This window comes from Papaver somniferum, chromosome 6, assembly GCF_003573695.1.
Source record: "Papaver somniferum cultivar HN1 chromosome 6, ASM357369v1, whole genome shotgun sequence".
Classification (NCBI taxonomy): Eukaryota; Viridiplantae; Streptophyta; class Magnoliopsida; order Ranunculales; family Papaveraceae; genus Papaver; species Papaver somniferum.
Window position 1 is genome coordinate 139,171,923 of NC_039363.1, and position 15,861 is coordinate 139,187,783.

Consider the following 15,861-nt stretch of genomic DNA (forward strand, 5'->3'; position numbering starts at 1 on the left):
AAATGAATGCTTATTGAATTTCATTCATAATTTCATATCTTATATGAATTACATTGGATAATTGGTGAATAGTGATACTAATCTGTTTTAGCTGTAATTTTCCCCTGGTATCTATTTATGTAGAATTATAGATCGGTTGTTGCATATATTACCGATCCAACAGCTTCTTGCATTAATTTTATTATTCAACACATTACATATAAAATCAAACTAAACTCATATTACATACATAAAAACTTACCAATATACTACTATCCAGCAGTACTATGAACATACTCCTGATGATCAATTCACCAATTCAGACACCCAATCGATGTCGGGGGTCAATTCTGGAATATCGTAGCTGAAATTTCTTATCACTTGACGATCACCTTCGTTGTCGTCATCATCATCATCTTCTTCTTCTACTTCTTCTATTTTCAGTCCTCTAAAAGTGTCTAGAAACTCCCAATCCTCTTTGATACTCGAAGGGTGATGACAATATTCATTACTCATCATCACCAATTCCATCTGTTGTGTGTAAACCATCCGCCTCCCAGTTCTACTCGAACTTTCTGGGATACTTCCTACTGCATTTGATTTTTCATTCTTAGAGCAACAACTGTGCTTAGTTTTATACTTAGTTTCAGGTCTTAATTGCTCAACTGAATGAGCAAAAAAACATACTTTTCTTCTACAGAACATGCCTGCATTACATAAACGAGTTCGATATCTAGAAGGATGCAACCAGAATTCGAAAATCCCATGAGCAAATTCGCATAAATCACCTTTCTTACATTCTCCTGAACGGAATTCCGAGCATGCAATCCCTGAGTAACGAAATTTACGTGGATCACGACGTCTAGCTTTCTCATTACGATGTGCATATGGGCATTCAGTCCAGTCATGACTTCGGCTTTTCGGGCATTTCTTGATTTTGAATATGAACATTCGAAATTCGTCGTTGTTGTATATTACATCTCCATCGATGTAAATTGAATTACCAGTCTCGAGGAGATTTGTTGTTGACAGAATTTCTGCAAATTGTACTTCAGATATGTCGATAAAACTAGGATGGATTCCTCTATACATCTTATTAGATCTCACAAAGAAAAACTCTTTATGAAATTATCAAAGATGAAAGAGAAACACTATTGAGAACTACTGCATGTACATGCAAAAAAAAACTGTAACAATAATTATGAAAGTGCTACAAATGAAAAACTCTGGCTAAAAACTGATAAAAAGAAAAACAACTAGAATCAATCAAATAAAAATCTGAGATGTGAGATCATGAAATTTTTTAAGAAATCTAATTCCAAGTAATTACAGATATGGTCGTAATTCATTTGAATGTATACTATAAAATAACATCAAGTAATTCAGAATAAACAGAAACATAAAAATACACCACCAATTTATGCAAAAATCAAAGGTTGTTTTACAAAAGTAACAATCAAGAATGAAAAGAGAGAAACAAAACTGAAGGAAAAGAAAGCTCATTGCTGATAAAAACTAACATTAAAAACTTAATCATTGTTTAGATAAAAAAACTGTGTATCTGAAAATGGTGTCATAAAAGCCTGTATTTATAGTTTTTTCCACTGCTTTCTTAACTCTATTGGGGTTTAAAAGTAACCCATGGTTGGACTAAAGGACGTTAATGTGTTAACTAGGGTCCTCTTCTTTCAATTCTGTGTCTCTTAGATGTTTGCTTTCCGAGTCATTTTAAGTGACGACTCTCGCGATATTGTTCAGTGAGTATGTTCTCTAAGTGACTGACTCTCGCGATATTGTTCAGTGAGTATGTTCTATTCACCGTTTATACTGTGGAATTAGATAGGTGTTTTATGGTAATACCGGGAGAAGTTTGGATTCCTTGGAATTTGAATCCCACTTGCATATTGGTAAATGAGACTGTTACAAAAGAAGATTCTCTTTCTTGAATAATTTTTACCAATAAAAGTGAAATGAGAAAGGCTACAAATTCCAGCAAGGGTAAAATATTAAATGCATGATCAAGCCTCTTCTCTGTGGCAGTAAATGTATATGTATAAACAACTCATTTGACTAATGCGTCCATTGCTTATCTCCTATGGAGCCATAGTTATGTAAAACTAAAAGGCTTGTTAAAAATTAATGTGTCCTATGTGTTTGTGTATCCACTTGTTGTGTTCCTGTGCTCCGTAACAAGGTAACAGAATTTAATGCTATACTTGTCAGAACTTTGTAGCTTCCATGCTCTAAATTAGTTTGGTCTCTCAACAAGGAGTAGATTAGCTACACGATACCAGGATGTACAGAATCATGAATATTGTACGAGTTCTTTTCAACAGAAAATGAAAGTAGAACAAATTAGTGTTTTAACGTGGTAAGTGATCCCTAGTTCTGGTTATACTTTTAGATGTACTTTTTCATGCGTGTCAGTGATTTGAGCACACGTGTAAATGCCGTCCAATTTGTCTCTTTATAAAATCTGATCTGATGGTTGGGGAAGTCAGGGATTAAGTTGGTGAGGAACGTGGAGAGTAGAGAACAGACAAATAATCTATGTTGTTATATGAAATTACATATATAAGAAATGTGTAACTACACTCTGAGATATCGACACGTGTACAGCTACATACAAAATGATCACAGAGGATTTAGAAGGTGCAGCAATGCAGTGTATTGTGTCGGGGGTTTCAGCTCATTTTGCTGAAGGTATTCTTACTTGTTACTTATTCTGCATGTTTTATACCTAAATGGGTTGCTAGATTAAGCTAAATGTACTGCGAGGAGCCGAGGAGGTTGAAATGCATAAAAAGAGAAACAGAAATGTTCTATTAATTCTTTCACTCATAATTATAACGGAATATATTTACATGCCCAACTTGCTACTGGCGAAATATAGTTAAGAGTTTGCACATGGCTGGGAAACAAGGGATGATGAGTGAATCAGCAAGAGTTTTTCCTGATTAGAAAGAGCCATTGTATGATACAAATGATTTATGTTCTATTGCATGATAAACCAGAAAAAGCCTTTTAAGTAAGATCAATTATTGATCTTTTATGGCCTGATGAGAATACAAATCTCTGCCGAATATTGAGCTTTACATATTCTTAGTTTATTCTCTAGGACAAGTTCTGACAACATTATTTCAGACTCTTGTTACAGGTTTTGTAAAGATCCATGGGCAACCTGTAGGAATTATATTGTAAACAATGGCATATTATTACTGAATCGGCTCTGAAAGGTGCCCACTCATCAAACTGTGTGCTCAACGCAGCATTCCTTTGATCTTTCTACAGAATATTACTGGATTTATGGTAACTACCTTTGTTTAGTAGGATAGACTTGGTATGATTTCTTTGTTATTCAAATCCATTCTCATCCCAGTAAGTTGATCATGTATCACAACCTAAGTTAGCGAAAAATGCAGTCAAATGCAATTAATAATATTATTGTTATGGTTAGGATATCCGGGTATATGGTTCTAATGCTTATCCTTTTTTCTTTTCTCAAATTTGGCCTGTTATGAGTTTATTAAAGGATCCTGTTCATCACTTCTTCAGGTTGGTTCAAGATCTAAAGCTAATGGTTTTTGCTAAAGCTGGAGCAAAGATGGCCATGGCAGTTTCCTGTGCAAAGGTTAATTCTCCTTCTTATCCTCCACGTGTATGTTTACCAAGTATCCTATACAAAGGTATTTGTGCCTTTTGTTTTAACTACTTACCAAGTATCTGTATCCTCACAAACAACGGGTTTATTTTTTTTCTTGGACAATGCATCAGAAACTCATCTTGTTGGAGAATTAATACCTTGTCTGAGTAAGCATGAACTGTTACAACTTGTTGATTTGAACTATATTAGTAGTAACATTTCTTAACATCTTATCTTTTGCTCTTGCTGTCTTGAGCAAATTGGGGATTTGTTTCAGTGATCTAGTTACTAGTTAGCCAATCCCATATGTCACTACTTCTCTTTTTTAGCCAAAATTACCCAAATCACTGGGGGAATTGAAAGAAAAACAAAATATTAGACTGTTTCTTACAAAACTCGAGTCAAATTTCAAGGATCTAACATTTGTAATTAATTGTGCTTCAGGTTCCTAAAATTACAGTGGTTTGATGGAAGCTTTGGCGCTGGGAATGATGGAATGAGTGGCCGTGCTTTTAGTCTGAATTTCTTGTTCCGTTGGCCTACTGCAAAAGTATCTGTGATTGGTGGCCCTTAGGTAATCTGTTTAGCCTATTTCTAAAAAGCCACAAGTCAATCATTGACTAACTGCTCGAGTTAGCAAGTTAAATAAAAATCTGGTATCTGTATCTACAGCGCCAGTTAACTTGAGCACATATTTGTCTGCTTTATTAATTTTTGAAGGCTGCTGGTGTACTGCCAAAAATTGAGAAGAGCAACAAGAAAAAGCAAGGAGGGGAGGTAAAAGATCAGACTCAGCAAGTCAGATATGTAAATTAATACTGGATGCTGGTTTCAGTCAATATATTTTAAATATTGTTATTATATTGGTGATGTTTTGGCAGTGGAGCACTGAAGAAGAGAAGTTCAAAATGGAGTTATTATGGAAGCAGGTGAAACAGAATGAAGCCCATATTACTATAAGAAAGGTTCTAGGCCTCTGCCTGTCTGTTTCTATGAAGAACGTTCCTGAGTAAACCAAGTATCTTTAGAATGTAAAAACAACTGTTACTTTGAAAGCTGGATTCCTGCAACAGTGCCTGTCAAATTACAAGTACATAGGCAATTTGTGTAGCCGGAGTAAATATGTTTATGAAATCTTTTTAAACTGTGCTTGGAAGTAGTTTACTACAGTAATTTGTTACAAGTACAAAGTAACCATAGTTCACAAAGTCTCCCCTTTTAGCTTAAATTGGATATAATTCATTCACATAAATAAGTTTTCAACTTCTACAGACTTGACTCTGAAATGTTTTCTCTTCTTTATCAATGACCCATGTCTTAGTATGTCCTAAACCTCCTATCCATTCTCGAAGGTCTGCCCCTTCTACAGACATCAATATCCAGACTCCCATAGTTGTTACAAGCACGCATTGGACCTACATAGCCACCCTAAGGCTTCAGTACCCTCCTTCCACTTGTACCACCGGCATCATTAGGTGGAGTGCTGAATCTATTGCAACCTGTGTAGCAGAACCGATACCAAATGATCAGACATTTACTGGTGACAAAGGATGGAACCATTAGATTCAAAATTAAAAGCCACATTAGTTCCATTCATTACCTGGTGTCCACAAATTTCATGAGTCCTTCGAGAAACACACAATCTGCCACACCATCCTCGGCAAAAGTTACAAAACCAAAGACCTGGTGACCAGTTCTTTTCGGTCCTACAATTACGCATCGTTCACCATTCTCAGTAGATTACACAGAAAAATCCTATCGGCACGAAGTGTGTTTTTCTGTAAATAACGATGAAAAGGAGTATTATACCTTGGGAACATAAACATCTAAAATACAACAGGATCTGTCAAAATACTTGCGAAGATCTTCAACGCTTGCTCCTGTGGAAGCTTGTCAAACAAAAATCTTTTTGCCCATTCCTCATACAGCTGGTTCAGCAACCCTTACTACATTTATAAACAGGATCAGCAAAGAGTATATGCTTGAATAAACTCACAAATTAACAGTGACGAAAACTTGCACGCGGACTTACTTGCGCATCCTAAGCTTGGATGATCATACATTGTAGGAGCATCCCCTGCAGAGCATCCAGTTGCTGCAGTGATATAAGCATTATATGCCCCATATTCACCCTGTAGTACTCTGCTTGATGGTGGTGGTCTCGCGTGAGTGGAGTCGTCATCCTAACAAACTAGGGGTTGAGTAATTCCCACAAATGGACAAGAATTGCTACAGACAGCTTCTGCGAATCCTGGACTCGCTTAGAGGGGTTATAATGTATCACCTTCGGAATTCCTGGGTACACAACTATCTTTGAACCTTCCAATCCATGAGTTTTAGACATCAAAGTGCCCACAGAATCTGCCACATAAAACAGGACATCTTTAATCTTAAATCCCACGTGTTGCAGTACCCTAAAGTTTGAAAATGGGTATAGTTATCAATTTAGTGTAATAACCTGCACTTTCAGAACCTGCACATTCTGAAGTAATGAACCAAAATCATGAGTCCCATAAGACTAGTAACGATTTAACGGTAACCAAAATATTTATTGTTAAAACGAGGTCTTTTTTTCGATTACTACTGTTCTACACACATTTTTAGGTTCATGTGCTTCTCAGACAAAAAGATTGTATTTTTTCTCCTCTTCCCCTTCTTCTATTACTAATATTAAGATTATCTTTGACGCTTCGCAACATCTTTATAACCATTTCTGTGGGTCTAGGTTTGAAAATAATCTAGAATTTATGCATATAAACCACCTATCAAGTACAGAAGTAGTAAAATAGCAAATACCAACTTCATTTTGGACATTATTTCTTCTTTACATTGTATCACCACGAAAAGAGAGCATGAATTATGCCTTTTCAAATGCTAACAGAATGACTTACCAATCACCACAGATTACTAGCTTCCTGAATCTTGATCTGATTGAGTCCCAGCCGTTCAGCGTGGCAAAAATTGATGCCCAGCACAATATCTTGCCACCTAAGTTGATAAATGCTGCTGCCAGGTCTTTCATGACAATGACATTCAAAACTATCACCATTCTTCCCTCAGGGTACTACTTACAAGGATGTGCAAAGAGTAGACATCCCTTCTACGGGAGATTGGAACTGAGAAGGTGAGGTTCTTTTGAAATACCAGTTCAAGAGATTGGGCAAGCATAATTCACAGGCTCAGTTGATACAAGCAGGATTCTACTTTAGTCTTCCCATTCAGCCAAGACGATACTTGATGTCGAGTCACGTAGAGGCACTGGAGCAACATTTGCACCCACTCTGTCAATTAGCTGCAGTAAATAAGAGGAAATACTCGGCTTTTCACCAGTAATCTCCACAGGAGCATTGCCCATTTCTGAAATGATGGAAGCGATTAGAATCCCTCACAATGATGTCCCTCTCAGTAATTTAAGATATCAGTTTAGTAGCATTGTGACAATCCCCACAAACCCGCAAGTTTTTAAAGATCCGAATAGGAGTCTTTGGTGGGGTGTTGATAATCCCATATGCAATAGCCAACCTTTCACTGTGACTTGTTAATATATGTTCCTTTTCATCATCCTCAACATCCTGCAACACAAAACTGTAATCTGGTACATAACCAAGGCTCTTCATTTTAGACAACAAACCTCCCAATTCTTTGTAAATCTCCTCACACTGGGGATGGGATTGGTTTCCAGAGTAAAAAACATCAACCTTTTTGTTCACTTCAATTGAACTCCACCCAGGAGTCTTTCTCAGTCCCCTATCTCTTGCCAATGATCTTACTTTGTCAGCTCCATCCCATTTCCCACTACTTGCATACATATTTGACACCAGAACATAATAACCAACATTCTCCGGATCAACTTCAAACAACTGTTCTGATGCTACTTTACCCAATTCTTCATTTTGATGAATCTTACAAGCACCTAGAAGAGCACCCCAAACAGAAGCATCAGGTCGGATAGGCATATCCTTGATAAAGTCATAGGCAGTGTCCACATGACCAGCTCGACCTAGCAAGTCAACCATGCATCCATAATGCTTCAAACTAGGCTCAATACCATATTTCTGCTGCATCAGTTGGAAGCAACTCTGCCCTTGTTCTACCAAACCGGCATGGCTACAAGCTGACAAGACAGAAACAAAAGTAACATGATCTGGCTTAACTCCATCATCTTGCATTTCTCCAAATATTTTCAGAGCAACTTCACCATCTCCGTGGATACCATGACCAGATATTATGGCATTCCAGGGAACAGAACTTCTCCTGGGCACTTGTTTGAATACCAACATTGCATCATCCAACCTCCCGCACTTAACGTACAAATCTATAAGACAAGTGCCCACAAAGATATCCATGCAAAGACCAATTTTTATTGAATGACCATGAACTCTCATTCCATGTTGCAAGGATCCTAAATGAGAGAAAGCTGGTAAAATGCTAACCAAGGTCCCTTGATCCGGCACAATTCCTTTACACCATTCCATTTCACGGAAAACCTCGACAGCCTCGCTAGCTAGACCATTTTGAGCATATCCAGTGATCAGAGTATTCCAAGATATTACATCTTTAAAAGCCATCCTCTCAAAGACCTTACGTGCCAAATCTATATAGCCCAGCTTAGCATACATGTCCATAATAGCATTTTCAATGAAGCTGTCTTCGCACATCCAACTTCGCCTCATAATGAAACTATGAACCGACCGACTTTTATGGTCATCCCCAGACTGAGCCACAACAGAAGCCAAGCTTACCAAGGTAAACACATCAGGCTGAAACTTGTTTTCCATCATCTCCGAAAAAAGCTTGAGAGCAGAAATGGGGTCATTGTTCTGCTCATACGCAGATATTAACGAGTTCCATGACACTAAATCTCTTGCAATCATTTGACCAAACGCCTTCCTTGAGGAAACCAACTCACCTAATTTCGCATACATGTTAATTAAAGCATTAGAAACAAACACATCGAATTCAAGACCATGCTTAATAGCATATACGTGAATCAAAATCCCCTTCAATCCTTCACCAAGTGGAGCACAAACAGGGAGTATGCTCGAGACAGTCGTGCTATCCAACTGAACTCCTTCCATTCTCATCTCCTCAAATACACCCAAAGCTTCCACTGCATTTCCATTTTGACAAAACCCCGATATCATTGCATTCCAAGTACCTTTATCCCGTACCCTCATTACGTCAAACACTTTACGAGCATCAGTCACAAATCCAAACTTCGAATACATATGAATCAAAGAAGCATCTATAAATAAATCTAAGCAAAACCCAAGCTTCAGAACCCAACAATGCACCTTCTTTCCATCGATTAAATCTCCACAAGCTTTTAAAACAACAGGAAATGTATAAAAATCAGGGCGAACTCTAGACGACGATGTTACCAACAATCGATAATAACAATTAATAGCTTCACGAGAACAGCCGTTATGTACAAAACCAGAAATCATTGAATTCCAAGCAAACACATTTTTGGTACGAATTTGCTCAAATGTGATGCTAGAGTAAGAGATATCACCAAGGTATGCGTAGAGGTTTACGAGTTTCGTAGAGAAATATATGTTTTTAGCCTCACCGGATACGAGAAGAAGAGCATGGAGACGTTTGGCAAGATGAATACTTTTGTTGCAGGAAATGAATAGTTGATGAAAATCAAATTCATAGTTAGTACTAGTTTCATCAACAACATTAGTTGACGAAGAATATGAAAATGAGTTAAAAGATCGGATTAAAGGAATTAGCTTTGGAATTAAATCAGTATGTGATACTACCCAAAATCTTTGTTTGCGCAAAAACATTAATATGGAATCACAAGTTTTTGAAAGGAAGAAGCGTATCACAAGTTTTTGCAAGGAAGAACCATCTTTAGGTAGAGAAGGAGGGTTTATGCAAAAACATATGTACAGAAGAGCAACAATAAAAGAAAGGAGAGGAGGTATGATGGTTTTGGCAGGGGAAGTGGAAGCATACAAAAAGGCCGAATTTTTGCAAAAGAAGCCCATATTACTCAGAGTACGAAATATTTACTATACAAAAGGTTGCCTAAATTTCTCTGAGTACGATGATCCATTAAACTTAAACTGTGCTTGGAAGTATAATTTACTACAGCATTTTGTTACAAGAAGAAAGTAACCATAGTTAGCAAACTCTTCCGTTTTAGCTTAAATCCGAAACAATTATAAATAAATTCTTGACAACATCTACGGACATGGAGTCTGAAGTGTTCCTTCTTTTCTATTGAAGACCAAGGCAAGGGTCAATCTCTTAGTATGGCCTAAACCTCCAATCCATTCTCGAAGGTCTGCCACTGCTAGCACCACCGCCGCCGCCACCAATATTAACACCAGCCCGAGCTAGACCACCATAACTCTGCCCACCATATGTCTGGCCACCGTAATTCCCCCACTGCATTGAGAACAAAAGGAAGAAGCATCAGATCAAAATAAATGTTTGCTCAAACATAACTATGACATTGTCCAAGACATTTTAAATACTTACATCATCAAAATCCAGACTCCCATAGTTGTTATAAGCACGCATTGGACCTACATAGCCACCATAAGGCTCTAGATTCTGCATCATTAGGTTCCCTCCTCCTCCTCCTCCACTTGTACCACCGGCATCATCAAGTGGAGTTGCTGAATCTATTGCAACCTGTGTAGCAGAATCAGTACCAAATGATTAGCTGAATTTGGAAAGATATTTCCACACATTCAGGGTGACAAAAGTTGGAACATCAAATTCAATGTTCGAAGCAGTATTAGATTCCATTCATTACCTGGTGTCCACAAATTTCATGAGTCCTTCGAGAAACGCGCTCTGCCACACCATCCTCTGCAAAAGTTACAAAACCAAAACCCCGATGACCAGTTCTTTTTGGGTCCTACAATCATTCAGCAAAAACCATTCTCAGTAGAATACACAGAAGAAACCTATCAATTCAAATTGTGTTTTTCTATATTTATTAAGGATGCAAGAAAATATTATACCTTGGGGACATAGACATCTATAATACGACCAAATCTGCCAAAATAATGGCGAAGATCTTCAACGCTTGCCTCCTGTGGAAGCCTACCAACAAAGATCTTTTTGCCCATTCCCCGCACAGCTGGTTCGGCAACCCCTCCTACGCAGATAAATAGGATCAGCAAAGATATACGTGTGCATAAACTCACAAATTAACAGCAACAAAAACTTGCATGCAGACTCACTTGCGTATCCTAAGCTTGGATGATCATACATTGTAGGAGCACCAAGTGCAGCGTATCTAGTTGCTGCAGTGATATATGCATTATATGCCCCATATCCACCCTGTGGTACTCTGTTTGGTGGTGGTTGTCTCATGTGAGTGGAGTCGTCATCCTAAAAACTTAAGGTTGAGTGAATTCCAATGAACAGGAATTGATAAAAAATAAATATTCCCAAGAATTTTCTATAGATATTAACTTCTGGGAGTCCTGGACTTGCTCAGAGGGGTATAATGTACTACCTTTGGGGTTGCTCGATCCACAACTATCGTTGAACCTTCCAATTCATGAGTTTCAGACATCAAGGTGTCCACAGAATCTGCCAAATACAATAGCACATCTTCAATCTTAAATCCAACATAACTAAAACGCGTTGCAGTATCCTAAATTTTGAAAATGAGTATAATTATTTTTGTAGCGTAAACAACCTGCAGTTTCATAAGTAATGAACCCAATCCCACGATGAGCTTTTGAGCCTTGATCCTGTCAATCATGAATAAGCCATATAAAACATGAAATAATCCACAAATAGGAAGACTGCTCCTCAATTGCATTAATGCCCATGTAATGAAATATGAGAAGGGGATTTCAAAACTAACCTTGGGCATGTATATATCTGTTATCTCGCCAAAGGTTTCAAAGTAACTGAAAAGGATGACACAGCTGGATTAGTTACTTCTTTTCCATGATCGTAGAACTCTCAGCAACAAACACAAAAGACTACATTAAGCAGAAAGTTCTGGTTATTATACAATTTTTAGAGAAGAACTCACCTTCGGAATATTGCTTCTGTTACAGTCTGTGGGATTCTGGCCACAAAAATCCTCGTTACTTTCTTAGAAGGTGCTCTCATTTCTTCCTGTAAAGACAACCATATAAGTGCATGAGTATTTCTACAGTAACAAGTGGATATTAACTTTTCAAACAATCTCGAGAGAGTAGTGCTGGTAAACAAAAACGAGAGTGTAGCTTAAAGCAGCTTTAGCACTACAACCTTTGGTGTGGCAACTTTTACTTCCAGAATTCTGTTACCAAGGAAGTGCTCACTTTCCAGGGCACCCTGTTGCCAAAAAAGTGCACAGAAACAAGTTAGGCAAGAAAACATGATTGTGAAAAAATCAATACTATGCATACGTCATTGTCACAGAATTAGTCGTAGATGCATGATTAAGCACAGTAACATAATGCATCAGACCGGTAAACTATACAAGTTGAGAAACCAAAAAAATAAAAAGAAAAAAAAGGTGGTAAGTAACAAAATGTTTTACCTTGGCATCCTCAACATCCGCAAAAGTTACATAACCAAAACCACGAGAGCGTCCAGTTGACCGTTCCTGTAGTACAAAAACATATAGAAAAGAAAACCCCCAAAACCCAGATTGATTAGGAATTGCTATGCCTGCCAAGACTTGGCTTTATATTATCCGATGACGGTAACAAAAAAATCATTTCAAACTCTGGTCCTCTGCTACCAAATACTAAGAATTGGAGCACGAAACTAAAAGGCGAATTAAGACATCGAAACTAACACAGTGAATTCTAAAATATGAAATCAAACTAGGAGCAGTAAAAATGCATAAAACCTAACCTTCATCACTATAACATCTTCTAGCTCTCCAAATTTGCTCATATAGTCTCTCAAGCCTTCAGTATCAACATCCCATGGGATACCAAGAACCTGGAAAACAACCACAAGATAAATTACCAAAATTTAGTAGAAAACTAACTGTAGTTCCAGGTTAAAAGCTGAAAATGACATCATTTATCTCAAAGCTAACAATTTGGGGGTAATAGAGGAAAATACTAACCACGAGCTTGTTTTCCATGACGATTTGAGAAGAACCCAAACCCTAATTTCAAAATTCCTTTCAAAGAGAGAGAAACCAAGATAATTAACACTCTGGGTCTCTCTGAAAATCCTTTTACCCCCTCACAATAGCTCTCGCCCTATCTCTCTCCCTGATTCTCTCTACCTCTCTAAAACTAGATATTTCCTGCATAATCACACACAAGATTTTCTCTATCTCACACACACAATAACTGTAACAACAAGAAGAAGAAGAGTAGCAACGAAAACTTAATGAAGACACCATTTTTTTTTCAGTTTTTCTGATCAAACAACAAAAATAACAACCATAACAATTTATTTTATATATTGATCGATTTAATACTCTCACCGACCGATCGATCTCAAATAAAAACCCTAGCTTTCTCTGCTTTTTCTCACCTCGCTCCCTCGCCGCTCCGCTTCTTTCTTCTGCGCTAAAAATTATCCATCCGTGATTTTGGCTTCTCTCTTCTTCTATCTGTATCTGTCTTCCTTTTCCAAACTTATTATTCCCTAGGGAGTATCGTACGCCTTAATCACATTATCTGGTTTGGTGTTCGGACACAGGTGAAACACGGCTAGTCAAAGTGTCAAACACATGTTTCAAACCCCTTGAGAACCGAGTTTTAAAACACTTGAGAACCGAAGTTGTGGCTCAGTGATGCAGGCAGGAATCAACCTCCGTTTAGTGCTTATCGACCTTCGACATGTCTCTTAAAATTCTGCATGGTTATCAATCATAACGATTTTCCAAACATTAAATAATTCTAAATGTTTGAATGATGATTTTCGAAATTGGTCAACCGGTTGTGAAAGGTACAAGCTTCTCATTTACTCATCCTCATTTCCTCTAGTTTTGAATCCGGTTTCATGGTTTCGAAAATGAAGAACAAGTAAAAGGAGGGGAGGTAGCCTATTCCCAGTTAGTTTTAGAAGATTCAAAGGTACATACTTCAAAACCGTAATCGTCCAAGTCAATTGCAGAAATTGGTATTGGTATGAAATTGAGTATGAAATGTAAAGGTATAGGTATGTTCCAAATGGTACTCTTTCAAGTTCTGGAAAAAAAAAAAGCTTCTTAAACCTAAAACTCCTAACAAAGTATCGGCAGATAAATTACTGGATTCTGTTTTTTTATAGGGTTTAGGATTTCCACCTATAAAGACTAGTAGCGAAGAAATGATTAGCGACCCCGCAAAGAACCATGATGATTTAATTATGGAAGATGTTGACGAGTCAGCTAACTGACAATAGCCAGTGTCTGCAAGCGGCTCTTGGATTGTTAATTAGGTTTCACAAATTATGTTTTCTTTTGCTGATACTCTTTGAATTCTAGGAAACTTCTTTTCTTTAGGTTTGTTTTTGTTTCTGTTGGCTTTTCGTTCTTTGTCTTTTGAATCAACCCGCACACGGTTTGTTTGCTTTTTAATCTATCATCTTTGATCGATCAAAAAAAACAACATCGGGCTAAAAGTTAGATCATGACAATTTTTTGATCATGTTTTGGTTGAAATATCGAAAAATGTTCTGGTGTTGTCATGGTATTGTTGTTAGACCATGATGTTGTTGTTTTTCTAAAAGCTGAGGTGGATAAAACTTTATTTCAAAAAGAAACAAGATGAATAGATAATTGAAGCCCAAGGACTCAGTCTAGATGTTACTCCCAAAACCTATTATGATTTAATACAACAACCCAGTACAATAGTGAATCCCTAAAAGTAATAGTGGGAAACCACTTTGGGATCAAGTCCCATCAAGATATGAAACTTTTCTCTTCATTGATGAGTTTATCTTTATCTGTGGCTCTTTCCTTTGCCATTACTCTCTTTCCTTCCATCAAATGGACCAGATGATGGCTGCAGGGAAGACTGACAAGATCTTCTCCTATCTTCTTTCCTATGTTTTCTAACCAGTCGAATAAGTGCTCATTTGTGGTAGACTTAAAGTCCCAAAGTATCCCAAACTGAGCTCGGAAATATTTCCAAACTTCTTTTTGATAAAATATTGTTTTAAAATACGTGATCCACATTCTCTTCTTGATTGTTGAATGAATTGCACTTGTTTCTTAAATGTCACAGCCCATTTTATCAGAATTCAATTTTGGGAACTGCATTGTTCATCGCTGACCACATATGGATATTAACTTTGGGATGAGCTTGTTTTACCCTAGGGACGGGACTAGCAAGGGGCTAACCTATGTTGCAGCCTATCCCAAATTCTAACCCAACATTAATTTTATATCTAAAATTTCTGAATTTTTTTTTTTAGCACATTAGTATCAGGTATTCCATGCCCTTAAACGTAACTCAGTCCAATAATAAGATAATTTTTTGCCCATTAATAGATTCTTCTCAACGCCTTCAAGAGGACCTTTCTGGACATTCTTATTTATTGGATGCATATGGTCTGCTAGTATTACGGTGGCAGCTAGACTCTTTGACTCTCGCTGGAGAGTGTCAGATACTTCAAATTATCTCAAAAGGCCTCGACCGCCTTAATTCATATACTGAAACACCGTCCGATCATGAAAAATTGATAGAATGATTGAATCAAATGGAGTTAAGAGATATTGAAACTAGACGTCTCTACCAACATGAGATACACAGGATGTCAGAGAGAATGAGCTTCAATCCTAATTTTTCAATCCATACTGGAACTCCAACATCCAGTCTATAGTAGCAGACTCAAAATCCAACATTATATAGAGAGAAGGTTATCCTCGAATACAAGAATTATCTCTATATCGTCAAGACATTCAACAAAATCTTCAAGGTTATCAAGATTATAGAAGATCGTTTGATCCTGACGGCTCTCAAACTCAAATATTAAATCAATAGTTTGGAAATCAAGGTGAATTATCTCAAGCTGCAGGATCTCAGTGATATGAGAGTATGATACAGAGGGTACGTATAACGAGAATTATACTTGAGCATAATAGTTACAATTATGCTTATGTAAACTAATGAAGTTTAATCTAATATTTGTAATTGAAATTTAGATTAAGTATTTTCGTGAAAATTAATACATTTAATTAGAACTAATCGATTTAGATTGGAACGTAATATTAAATTTAATTTTACACTTAATTAAAATTTATAACCTCTTGCTCGATTAGTATGTGTATCTCCTAACATCCCATACGGGTTATCAAAATCTCCGTAAGGATA

General features: G+C 37.1%; 3 protein-coding genes and 1 long non-coding RNA gene across 6 annotated transcripts; 1 reads left to right on the forward strand and 3 right to left on the reverse strand.

Annotated features, from left to right (window-relative positions):
* Positions 1 to 271: 271 nt before the first annotated feature.
* LOC113291572 (zinc finger CCCH domain-containing protein 54) lies at positions 272 to 1,071 on the reverse strand. Its single transcript, XM_026541093.1, has one exon. It carries the CDS (start codon positions 1,069 to 1,071, stop codon positions 286 to 288), a length of 786 nt encoding a protein of 261 aa, XP_026396878.1. The 3' UTR covers positions 272 to 285.
* A 1,556-nt stretch (positions 1,072 to 2,627) lies between these two features.
* On the forward strand, positions 2,628 to 4,771 carry LOC113289522. Its single transcript, XR_003331049.1, has 5 exons — positions 2,628 to 2,682; positions 3,124 to 3,288; positions 3,535 to 3,610; positions 4,067 to 4,399; positions 4,504 to 4,771. It is a non-coding gene; the product is annotated as an uncharacterized LOC113289522 (long non-coding RNA).
* A 105-nt stretch (positions 4,772 to 4,876) lies between these two features.
* On the reverse strand, positions 4,877 to 9,499 carry LOC113289521 (pentatricopeptide repeat-containing protein At4g33990-like). The gene is made up of 5 exons (XM_026538790.1): positions 6,514 to 9,499; positions 5,655 to 5,983; positions 5,432 to 5,568; positions 5,223 to 5,328; positions 4,877 to 5,121 (listed from the first exon to the last, which is right to left on the reverse strand). Exon 1 carries the CDS (start codon positions 9,415 to 9,417, stop codon positions 7,033 to 7,035), a length of 2,385 nt encoding a protein of 794 aa, XP_026394575.1. The 5' UTR covers positions 9,418 to 9,499; the 3' UTR covers positions 4,877 to 5,121; positions 5,223 to 5,328; positions 5,432 to 5,568; positions 5,655 to 5,983; positions 6,514 to 7,032.
* A 102-nt stretch (positions 9,500 to 9,601) lies between these two features.
* LOC113289519 (heterogeneous nuclear ribonucleoprotein A3 homolog 1-like) lies at positions 9,602 to 13,230 on the reverse strand. Of its 3 annotated transcripts, none has more exons than XM_026538787.1 (14): positions 13,094 to 13,230; positions 12,675 to 12,860; positions 12,455 to 12,544; positions 12,135 to 12,200; positions 11,861 to 11,926; positions 11,640 to 11,725; positions 11,466 to 11,511; positions 11,295 to 11,349; positions 11,109 to 11,185; positions 10,831 to 10,981; positions 10,609 to 10,745; positions 10,398 to 10,502; positions 10,118 to 10,273; positions 9,602 to 10,024 (listed from the first exon to the last, which is right to left on the reverse strand). In XM_026538787.1, exons 2-14 carry the CDS (start codon positions 12,690 to 12,692, stop codon positions 9,884 to 9,886), a joined length of 1,194 nt encoding a protein of 397 aa, XP_026394572.1. In that variant the 5' UTR covers positions 12,693 to 12,860; positions 13,094 to 13,230; the 3' UTR covers positions 9,602 to 9,883. The 3 variants fall into 3 exon arrangements, with proteins under 3 accessions (XP_026394572.1, XP_026394573.1, XP_026394574.1); XM_026538788.1 differs by having other exon boundaries at positions 13,048 to 13,188; XM_026538789.1 differs by having other exon boundaries at positions 12,675 to 12,731; positions 13,094 to 13,173.
* Positions 13,231 to 15,861: the final 2,631 nt, after the last annotated feature.